The sequence below is a fragment of the Phalaenopsis equestris genome, unplaced genomic scaffold, assembly GCF_001263595.1.
Source record: "Phalaenopsis equestris unplaced genomic scaffold, ASM126359v1 Scaffold205261, whole genome shotgun sequence".
In the NCBI taxonomy this organism is placed as follows: Eukaryota; Viridiplantae; Streptophyta; class Magnoliopsida; order Asparagales; family Orchidaceae; genus Phalaenopsis; species Phalaenopsis equestris.
Genome location: NW_018224767.1, coordinates 189,720 through 201,754, shown reverse-complemented (window position 1 = coordinate 201,754; position 12,035 = coordinate 189,720). Strand labels below are relative to the sequence as shown.

Sequence of the window (12,035 nt, the reverse complement as noted above, 5' to 3'; positions counted from 1 at the left end):
AGTCACAAAATCTGATTGGGAGACATATGATTCAGAGAGTGGAATCATTTGTTGAATCTAGAGTTGAAAGAAGGGATAGACCCTCTACATCTGCTATAGGGGTGTCTACTTCTCGATCTGCATCACTTGAAGGTATTATGGATCAACTCATGATTCAACAAATGGACATAATTAATATTCAGACTCAGTTGGGAAAGATAGGAGCAAGAAATGCTTATAATGATGAATATTAGCAGAGGAGAGTTCAACATGATATTGATTTTGAAAATGCTATAGTAAGACATCTTAGGGGAGAACCCAATGTGAACTTTCCTGCTTGCTCCAGTTTCACTCTCTATGATCCTATTCATGACGAAGAGAAGAAGAAGAAGGAGGAGGAGGAGAAGAATCTGATCATGAGGAAGGAGATGAAGATTGATGTTTTATGAATTTAGTTTAGTTTGTTTTGATGTTTATTTATTGTTTATATTTGTTGTGTGATGTACTTTTATTTGGAACCTGTTGTAGTAAGAACTTTTATGTTGTGTTGTGAACTGAATCTATAATAGTAATTGTAGACTTTCACTTTTTCTGTACTTTTAGTATTTTCAATTTTTGTATTTTTGTTTTTAATTCTCAGCAAATTCTTTAGAATATATTATGTTTTATTTAATGATTTAAAGCCTATATGTAGTTTAACAATTAGAACCTGCAGTATACCAGAGCCCAGTTTCATAGTTAGAAATCCACTACTAGTCAGTTTTTATTTTCATGCATTTATTCTTTTCTTTCACCTACTAAATTTTATACTAAAAATATTTTTTAAAAATACTTAAAAACTTAAGTTTGGGGGAAATAAAATTTTATTTTGAAAAGAAGTAAACTAAATTTTATTTGTCCTCAATTAACTTTATTTTTAAAATTAATTTAACATGGCCTGAGATATTAAGATTTAACTTTAAATGACTATACTTTTGTTTATAAATATTGTAGTAAATTTTAGTAAAACTTTTTAATAATAGAGGTCAATTCTAAAGTTAAAGATATTTGGTATGATAGGATAAGACTATGTTTTTCTATTTAAAGTAAAGAAAATCATATTTTTAAAGTGTTAAGAATTTTAGAGTTTCATGTAAGGAGAAAGGAATGAGACTTTATGAAAAATAATAAACTAATATGAATTTATAAAGTGAAGAAAAGTATAAAATTTTGACTTTAAGAAGAGAATAGTGAAGTTCAAATTATTAAAGGGTATCCAGATATAGTATTCCTCACTTGGAAAAGAAAAAGAAAAGAAATGATTGAAAAGATTCGAAAAAGAAGAAAAAAAAGAAAGAAAAAGGAAAAAAAAAGAAAAGAAAAATAAGTGAGGAGAAACTTGAGAAGATTCTTAATAAAAATGGCTTCACATGAATGAACTTAAGGAGAGAGCTTTATTACATTTTCTAAACTTATATTGGAGTATTAGTAGCATTCCTGATAAAGTTTTCTTGAAGTTATTTTTCATATGATTGTTGTAAATATCTTTAATATGACAAATTGAAATTATTCTTGAATTGAATAGAGATTTAGAAATCTTAAATTTGATTGCTAAGTATTCCTAGACTTAGCATTTGAATCTAAGTTAGTAAAGGTTTTTCTTACATTTTGCTATTCTATTTATTAAACTAAAATATAGAAGTCATAAGTTATTCTCTATCATAAGTCATATGCTTTTATGTAATAAAAGTGTCACTTGATGACATGTAACATTTAAGTTTGAGGGATTTTGATACACAAAAATAATATACTATTTTAAGTACATATTTCATGATTATTTTTTGTTATATTGCACTTTAAAGAAGGGTATTTTCATGTTTTTGTTGCAGGTATATCATTTTTAGGCATTTGGAGCAAAAATGACAAAAAGAACGAAATTTGGAGCTAAAACAACCAATTTTGGGATTCTTGCACAAGATGCGCCAGAACAACGCATGATGCGTCTGATCAGTCGTCAGATCAGCACATGATGCGCTAAAATCCAGAGAGCTGGCGCATGATGTGTCAGAGATGACTTTTTGCAAATTAAGTCGGTTCGAGATGAATTTTGTGCGAATTTCAAAAGGACACTTATTCTACACACCTCTTGGAGTGATTCAATGCATCTAGACACTTTGGAAGGCTCTGTTATGAAGGGATATGTCTCTTGGATCAAATGACACAATTTTAAATTCAAAAGAGTTGACTTTTGGAGGAAATTTTGAATTCTTTTCAAGAGAAGGCAGCCCAAATTAAAAGAAGAAGACTTTAAAGAGTTGAGAGAGTAGTTGGAGAGACGAGAAAGGGAGAGAGAGAAAGTTGGCATGAGAGAGAGAGAGAGAAGAGGAGATTTTCTTCTAGGGTTGTAAGAGGAGAGAGAATTTAAGAGATTTGTTCTTCATTACACTTCTAAGATATAATTAGGAGTGATTGTGAAGAGAGAAAGACTTGGAGAGAACTTTTAGGGATTTACTTGGAAAGGATTGTGAATAAGTTGTATTTTATTTCTTTTATTTTGTAAACTTGTTTTTATATATGAAATCCATGTTTTATCGTATCCTTCTCATGAATTCTGACTAGTCATCTCTATCATTCTCCATACAATGAGATTTGGTTTTGTGAATAATTGATTTTGTTTTCTACAATTTTTAAATGTTAATAATTTGTGATGATTTGAACTCCAATCTTCATTTACTTTTCGATCTAGCCAATTGAAATGTTAAAATTTATTGAGAGACATATGTTCTAAGAAGGGATTTGATTTTTACAACATAGGAAGAATCACATTTGATTTTGTGGGAGAGTATGGCATCGATGGAATTGAGTGCAAATAAATAGGGAAATATACTTTGTTGCATGTAGAATTGGAGATTTTAAGGTGACAGATTAAAATCTCCAATTTGGTTCAGTTGATTGGAAACTGATGTGAGATTGTTAGCCCTCAGGGGAGGGAGTAGTGGGAGCTATGGAGTGGTAGTCGGTATCCTCCTAGCCTAACCACAAAATTAGGGACCAAACTCTAGATTAGTCAATGTTCTTTATAACACTCAGATGAAGGTGAAGAATATGATTGCTCCTATTTGGCACAAAATAGTTTTTATATATTTTCAAATGATTTCAATTTCTTCACAAACCATATACTCAATGTAAAAGGGAAGGATGCTTTCTTAAATTTGAATTTTCCGTCACAACAAAAACTTTATTTAATTTTCATAATTTTACTTTTGAAAGTTTAGTATTTAGTTTAATTTAACTTCTATAATCTTACATCTGCATTTTATATAACATTCACATTAGTAGTTAATATTCAAACTTTGTACTTTACTTTTGTTTTTGTATTTTTAAATTAAAAAATAATTTCAAACGCTTACTTAAAGGATTTTCAAACTTCCCTGTGGGATTGATATCTAGGACTCCATTAGAGCCCTTATTGCTTGAGCGATACATATATTTGCATTGATTTAAATGGAGTTTTAGCAGTTTTAAAAGAGTTTTAAAAGATAAACTATTTTCATAGAAGATATTTTTGTTGGGATTATATTACATATCTATTATATATCTGTTGTGTATAATTTTGTAATAATGAAAAAGATTTGCAAAATTTACACACTAAATTACCTGCCATCAGTCTTCTTGCCTTAATCCTCTTACCTTGCTTCGTCCTCTTAATATTCATGATTAATGGATTAACATGGGTGGATTAGGGGGGTTGGGGAGGTGGGGGTTTGGAGGGAGGAGGAGGGGGAGAGGAGGGGAGAAGGGGCTAAGTTTGAGAGATGAGGAGGGGAGGAGAGGAAGAGAAGGAGGGTTTGGGTGAGGGGGTAGAGAGGAAAGAATGAGAATCAGAGGAATAGAAATGAATCACTTTTGAGCGGAGAGGTGTGGTTAAAAGAAGTGAGGGTAAGTTATTTATGAGATGGAGCAGTGAGAAGGAAGCGGAAGGATTGTTGAGGTGAAAGAATGAAGGGTTGGATGGAGGAAGTTAAAGAGAGGAATAGAGGGTTGGATTAGAAAGGATATGGAAGGAATGTTAAAAAAAGGAAAGGGTATTATATTAATTTGGAAGGTAGTTAGGAAAAAATACATATAAAGTGTATGTCATTTTAAAGATGATGAAAAAAAGAAATCTAATGGTCCAAATCATTTTCAAGAAGTTGGTGTCTAGCTCAAGTTATGGCCAATTAAAGTGCAAGGGTGGTTATAAAGTGGTTACAAGGTCATTACAAGGTATTTATAGTCAAAATTTTAACTTATGCTCATTGGGTAGAGAAAAATACTTGAAATTTTTGTGTTTCAAGTGGTTTTGATTAAAATAAGCTCCATGTCAATACATTTCAGGTCAAATGAGCCCACACTCTAGGTGGGAGAAAATTAGAGAATTTTGCATTGGAATTTTGGGTAGTTTTAATGGATCAAATTAAGTTTTTTTAATTTAAATTAACTTTCTCCTAATTATTGTTAGCTCAACGGGCCTCCAAATAGAGTTGGATTTAGGAGCTGAGGGGCTCATTTCAAAGGTTTTGACAATGCAAAAAATGTCTGCTTGTTATGAAAAAGAATGATTCATTAAAATTTTTTATGTGAGATAAATTTTCATGCATGAAAAGCCCAAGTGCATAATTTTACATAAAAAAATGGTATTTGGTGACCACCAAATTACTTTGCATATTTTTAATTTGTAATTATGAGATCATGTGACTTACAAAATGTAATTTAGATCGCCAGATTGTCCTGTGAAGATAACAATGATTTTAGGATTAATGAGAAAGCATTATTCTTGTATAACATTTTGAGCTGAAGAATTTTTTATAAAAAGTATTTCAAACATTTGTAGAAACCATTCATAAAAAGTATTTCTTGTGTGTGTGTGAAGACACGATGTTAACTCTTTTTATATACAAATGGGTTCTACAATCAAATGGGTTCTACAATTGGGTTCTACAATTGTTTGAAATAAGGAAAATAAGGAAAATATAGAAAATATGTATAGATACATACATTCATACATACATCTACCAACAAGAGTAATCACCTCACTCCATTGGAGCCTTACCTTAAAAATATATAAGTATGATAGAAGAGAGTGGTTAACTCAATAATTTACGATAAACCTACAATTGTATTCAGTGCAAAGAGATTAATATGCATGATTACATTATGATCATGTCATATAGGGTAAGCAACAAATCCTATGCCACTAACATGACTAGCTATGCTAAAAAGAGTGTAAACACACAATAAATATTGTATCATGTGACAACATCAGTAGTATATATTGATTATATCATCAAGTATATGTGTTAATGATTTCTATCATCACACATATACAATTTATGTTAAGTGTTTTCGCTAATCATATATGATATTTTTTTTATATTAACTATAGCAAGTTAAGTACTATATCATGTCATAATATATAAGAACAGTCAAGTGATATAATACATGAGAGTTATTAAAGCCAAACCGTCAACACTCGTAACATATAACATTCTCCCCTAAAATTCTTAACATATATCGAGTTTACACCACTAATACATTTCAAGGTAATTTTTTTGACTCATTCGTCGACATAAAGTATTAAATGCTTATTAATCTAAATCATATACACATTTAATAATAATCATAAAATATTTAAAAAACTGAATCGTACTCGATATTTTCTCAACATATCAATTACATCATATATAAAGTTTGCATATAAATTAAAATGGTGGGGGCTCACAGATGCAATATTATGCTTAATACAAATGCACAATCATGACTAGAAATTCATTAAAAAAATTACGTATAATCATTTATGCTAGTATGCCCTTATACAATATTTCCATCATACTCTAAGAAAGTTGTATATAACCCAAAATAAAAACTATGACTAAAAAATATGAAATACATTACAAATGTTCAACATGCTTTTGTAAATATGTGCAAATCAACCAGAACAAAAACATACAAAAAAATATAGTGAAAGTTTCCAAAATACATAAATATCACAATTTTTGCAAGTTTTGAACAAATAATAATTTAGAAAAAAATATAAAATAATAAATCACTAACATAAGAGGCGCTATAATGGTAGACTATCGTGAGATGACTACCTTTTACAGCTTGCTCGTTAGGTGAAATCAACCCTCGGACTCCCAAACCGAAGGTTTATTTTCTTTTTTCTTATTTTCTGTCCTTTCCCCTCATTTTATTTCAACGGTTTTAAAAATAAAGTTTTGCATTAATGAGGAAGATTTAAAGGAGGTAAGTTGAATTTATATAAAAAATGTGCTATGGGTAAAATTGTAAATATGAAATTTATTTGGACTTATTTATAAAATAATATATATTTTTTTGTATCCCTAGCTCCAAAAATTTTTAAATATATTTATAAAATAGCTTATTTTGTCTAAGACCAAATAAATTTAAATGATTTCAATTAAATTTCTAAAGTAATTTCAATTAAATGATTAATATCCTATTTTCATATTTTTTATTCTTATTAAAAAATGTTAATTAGATTTATATGCTCTATAATATGGTGAAAAAAATTTACAAGAAAGATTTATAAGGCTTACTCAAGAAAATCTAAAAATCAATGATTAAAATATTAGCTTATGAACTTTCAAGGTGTTTCATTCATTTTTCTTAGAAAATTATTTATAAAATAGTCTAAATTTCATAATAACTAAAAAATATACACATATATTGGTAGGGGTGTAAACGAGCCAAACATGAGTGAGCCCAGACTTAGCTTGTGTCTGGTTTGTTACAAATATCACTGTTTATGTTCAACTCATTTATTTTTTGAACAAAAAAAAAGTGTGTTTGTGTTCGACTCGTTTGCTCAGGGAGTCGAACACGAGCTGTTCGCAAACAAAAAGTCTTTTTGACAATCCTTGTCACGTAGTCTTATGACGTTAAAGGTTGAGGCAAGATTTAAGTTTTATTATTTAGATTAAAACATAGACGACCCAAACACAAATGAACAAATATTTGTTCTTGTTCAACTCGTTTATAAATCAAGCGCAAAAAAAAAATGTTTGTGTTCAGCTCGTTAACTTAGCGAATTAATCTAACATAAGCTTCCTAACAAGCCTAACACAAGCTGTTCGCAAACAACAAACAGTTTTGACAGCCCTATCTATTGGAGCTTTTATTACTCAAATATACATTTTCATTATAGATATATAAAAAAATTACACACTACTCTTGAAAATGAAATACTTTTAGATATTACATTGGTAATCAATAAGAGGATAATAGGATAAAAAAAATAATTAACTATGAGCCAATGATTAATGATTGTTGCCTTGTATTTGAGTAAAGTTGCATGAAATCATAACTATTATTTTTCTATGATTTTAAGATATGCATTTATGCAAATCATTATGGTGGATTACTATAATAAAGACTGAATTCAAATGATAAATGCTTGAGATATGAAGGTTGATTTTTTTTGTCTTAAATGACAAGTTGAGTGTGCAACCACATAGAATATAAAGATGAATAGACTTTAAATTTTACAATATATGCCTTATTTTTTTTAATTTTATATTTTTAAATAAAATAAAGTGTCAATATTTTACTACTTATTTTACTTATTTTAGAATTTTTTCCCTCTCAAGTAAAAATTAAGTATTTTTACTTATATATGTATATTAAATATATTAAATGTATTAAGTATATTAAATATATAGTGGTTGAAAATTAAATATATTAAATGTATTAAGTATTTTTCTTTCTTTTTTATCGTCTGTTGTATTTGTCATTTGCAACGTAATTATTCTTCGGAGCACATTTTAGTTATTTATCGTAAAAATATATGTTAAAATTAATATTATAAATTATAATCATATAAAATTAGGGTATAAAATTTTAACTCATATTTTTCATTTTATCCCTTTTTTTTAATTAACAAATATTATTCTTAAAATCATGGCAGTCAAATTCAGCCAAATACTAGCAAAGACGAAATAAAATTTGGAAGACTATGGTCGTTCGTGAAAACTCGGCCCGTTTATACCTCTGCATTCTTAAATCACGAGGCGCGATTGCTACTGTGAATCACCTCGTGGGAATGGAGAACCCTAATGTTTTGAAGGAGTGGTTTCATCACGTAGATTCCAACAATGCGGGAAGCATCAACGCTTCTCAGCTTAAGGTTTCCTTCACAGCGCTTCTTCGTCCTATTTTATTGATAGTGCTAAAATTAAATCCAAGACCTAACTCCTTATTCAACGATTGTTTTGTTATGTATCTAAATTCGTTTTAGAATGCTCTTGCCGTTGGGAACCTAAACTTCCCTCTAACTGTAGTTCAGCAAATGATCAGGTATTTGGATTCTACGGAAACCTTATATTCGTCATGCACTGCTTCTCTTTGGAATTTATGGTTTTTATCATTAATTTTCCCCAGAATGTATGATTTTGATAAGAACGGCACCATGGACTTTGAAGGTTCGCTCAATTACAGCTTTTCTGTTTTTTTTTTTTCAATTATTTTAGTCGCTCTCTGCGACATGGTCTTGTCATCTACTTAAACCTATCATTCTTTAAGCTTCGCAGCACGAAGGCTCTAAACCTCACAGATCCCAACTACTTCATATTACTTGAAGATCAATTAATTCAAATATATTTATTTTATGCAATTAGCCAAATAGCTACATACTTAGTATCCAACAGGGCAAGTCGTGACTAATGAAGTACTGTACAACATTGATGAAATTTATAGTATAGCCTGTGTTATGCACTATATGTTTATGTTTGCACGTTGCACATGTTTCTGTGAAGATGCAATTTGTATTTGACATGTGTTTCAAATTGATTGGAATTGAGTTTTAGAGGTGACTTTCAATGATCTCTGATTATTTCGAAGATGCTCATTTATTACTGCCTTGGTTATTGTGTTTGATTAAGCTTTAACTAATTTCATTTTTGTCCACCATATCATTAACTTTTTATAATTTATTATTATTGCTATAAGTAAAAGTAATTTTAACCTATCATACAGACAAAATTAGAGAAAGTCGTCTTAGATGATTTGGTCATATTAAACGTCGACCATTAGATGATCCGATTAGGAGAGTAGATGTTTTAAATTCGACTTGTGTTAAGAAAAGCAGAGGTAGACCTAGGAAGACTTGGGCTTATTGTATTAAAAATGATCTTAATTTACTAGAACTAAATGAAAATATGACACTAAATAGGACGCAATGGAGAAAAAAGATTCATGTAGCCGACCCCACATAGTGGGATTAAGGCTTTGTTGTTGTTGTTGTTGTTGTATCCAATTAATAAAGTTGTTCTATTATTATTGGATTTTAAAGCAAAGACAGGTGATATTTATGGCCATATGATTGAAACTCATTAGCTCAACTATACAAAGATGACTTTAAAAATGTGGAATGCACTTTTATTTACTTGTTAGAAAATTTTTGCTTGAACTCAGTTCCGAAGTAAGTTGCAATTACCTTCATCCACTTACCTAAATAGTAACTAACCCTAAATGTAAAGCAAGGTTATAGAGAATAGTTAAATACTCGAGGAATAGTGTCTTTGTCTAAAAATTGATTGCAATGATTAATGGTTATGTTTGAGAAATGTGGTTTGAAAAAAAACAATGATTGCAATGCTCAATTCATTTGGAACGGGAAAATTCCAATTATTTTTTTATCAAAAAATAAGTTAGGATTTTTAGTATATTTTAGCATAGATTACTTCATGAAAGCACTAGTTAGCACCCACAATATTAGTTTGGTCTTATATGAATTGTTATAGCCTATCCAATAGATGGAGGATCACCTTCCCCCCACAATGTGATATCCCTTATTTGATGGGAATGGATCTAGCCTAATCCCTTTTATGGGTGACCTCACTTCTATCAGATGCAATACAATCAATGAACATTATGCCATATTATGGGTGTTGTTCCTCGTTCAAGATGGGCCTTGTTCATTTTCTAAAATCAAGATTCACCTACTAAAGATTTAATTTTGTTGTTTTGCTTTGTGGCTATGAACTCAAACAATTTGTTGTGAGTAGAATTCAAGGTTCCAGAGCTTTTCTTTATATTTGAATTGCTATTTCCTATGTGGGGGAATTATGGTCTATTTATTTACTAATTCCTTGGTGTAATCTTACAGAATTTGTCGCCCTTAACAAGTTTCTACTAAAGGTTAGTTGTAACTTGAATTCAGTAAGTTGAATAATCTTTTTTTTCTTAAGAATTATACTTTGTAAGAATCATGCTTTTGTCATACATTTCATCGCTTCTATTAATGTCATGCCAAACAAAGGTGGAGTTCAATGCTTGGTTCAATAAACATGACCTTCAAACTCTTGTCTTGTACTAAAGTTTGTTGCCTGTGTTTTCTTACAATTAGTTCTTAATATTTTAAACTAATACTGACACGATGCTATGCGAACGAAGCTGCAACCCGACTATTGTTCTTGGACGGAACCGGTCCTAGTTTGGTCTCCGTTGAGGAGTTGAGCGGTCCACTTGGGCTACTCCTATTTATCCTATTATTATATATTTGTTTTTGTAGAAGTCTATAGTTACTTTTTTATGTTTTTTTCATTGAAACTGCGACAAACATCTCTTCTTCCCTTCGAGGGTTGTATCCTAGGATTCCAGATGGTGTTTTGACTGTATCTTGGTCTCTAGGTGGTGTTTTGGTTGTATCTTGGTCTCCAGGTGGTGTTTATCTTTTCCCAACTCCTCAAGGTCCCTCCCACTGCGCCACCCCATACTCCTCGCTGCAAGCCCCCTCAACAACAACCTTTTGCTATTTTTTCTGCACTTTACTTGTTTTCCGACTATTATCCACGTTTCCCACACCTAGGACAACCCTTCTTTGACAGTCTGGTAGTCCACCTCATTCCTCATCGCCATTCCCGCCTTCCATCCTTGCTATCATCGTTGTTACAACCCTTCCCATTTGCTGCCATCACTGTTCCAACCCTCCATACCCACTGCCATCACTGTTCCAGCCTCCATCTTCGCTGTCGCTGTTGTTTCAGCCCTCCTCTTTGCTTCTATTATACCAGACAACCGTGACACGTTGATATTTGTTACGTACTTGTTGTCCACCTCATCCACCATCCCACCACCTTCCAAACCCTCGTCGACCATCACCACCACCCCGAGATTCACCCTAGCCGTGTGTCACGATTCATGTTGTTATTTCCTATTTCAGTGTGTTGCATGTCGTGTTTGTTGTTGGTTTTCCTTTCAAGTATGTTAGTTGTAACTGTCTATTTTCTTATATTAATAACATTTGTTTTTCACATTGTGGCTTAGGTTAACTCCGACATCATTTGGTGTAGAGTTAACCCTTGTCCTATCCTAGGGTTTTTAGAATCTACCAATACCCAACCTCATCTCCATCCAAAAATCCCTTCATTTGCTGGTTTTTTAAAACGGCGACCCACAAATTTTATTTCCCACCCTACATCATCCCTATATACACTATCTTACACTTATCTACACGTAATCCTTAATCATGCCACCAGGGAGAGAATAGTTGGATGCCGATCAGGATTTTACCATAGAGGAGCTATGACGACAACTTTGTCGAGTGCTACAACAGTTTATTGAAATTGAGGAATGGAGACCATCTAGATGGGTCACCCGTAGCCACAATGGTGACTTGCTAGATTGAATGAATTGAGTGAGTCTCTTTCACCATACAGATGTCAGTGATGAAGAACCTCTATCCTAAAGACTTGACCTTACATATTTGAGAAGCTAAGATTTTAACTTAAGGGTGAATTTGGCACATTTTGACGACCACTTAGAGCTGGAGGAGTTCACTGAGTGGCCTCAGATCGTGGAATTTTTCTTCGTGTACCAGAACATCCCACTGGATAGAATGATAAAACCAGTTGTTAGCAAGTTATAGAAGTGTGGTTTTGATGGGAAAATTTGAAGCACTTATGTTAGCGTGAGGTAAAAGATACAATCACTACTTGGTCATAAATACAATGAGAAATGCAACATGTGTGCCTATCAATTCATTACAGACAAGATGCGCAAACTACTACAACAACAAG

The 12,035-nt window shown here is 31.4% G+C and overlaps 1 protein-coding gene across 4 annotated transcripts in view; it reads left to right on the top strand.

Moving 5' to 3' along the window:
- The first annotated feature begins 7,979 nt into the window (after window positions 1-7,979).
- The window catches only part of LOC110036335 (peflin-like), a 107,307-nt gene continuing 103,251 nt past the window's right edge, over window positions 7,980-12,035 (top strand). For all 4 annotated transcript variants that reach the window (XM_020740756.1, XM_020740755.1, XM_020740753.1 and 1 more), the window contains exons 1-4: window positions 7,980-8,143; window positions 8,255-8,313; window positions 8,398-8,438; window positions 10,124-10,155. In XM_020740756.1, coding sequence (XP_020596415.1) covers window positions 8,060-8,143; window positions 8,255-8,313; window positions 8,398-8,438; window positions 10,124-10,155 — 216 coding nt within the window. In that variant the 5' untranslated portion in view covers window positions 7,980-8,059. The remainder of the gene's footprint in view (window positions 8,144-8,254; window positions 8,314-8,397; window positions 8,439-10,123; window positions 10,156-12,035) is intronic.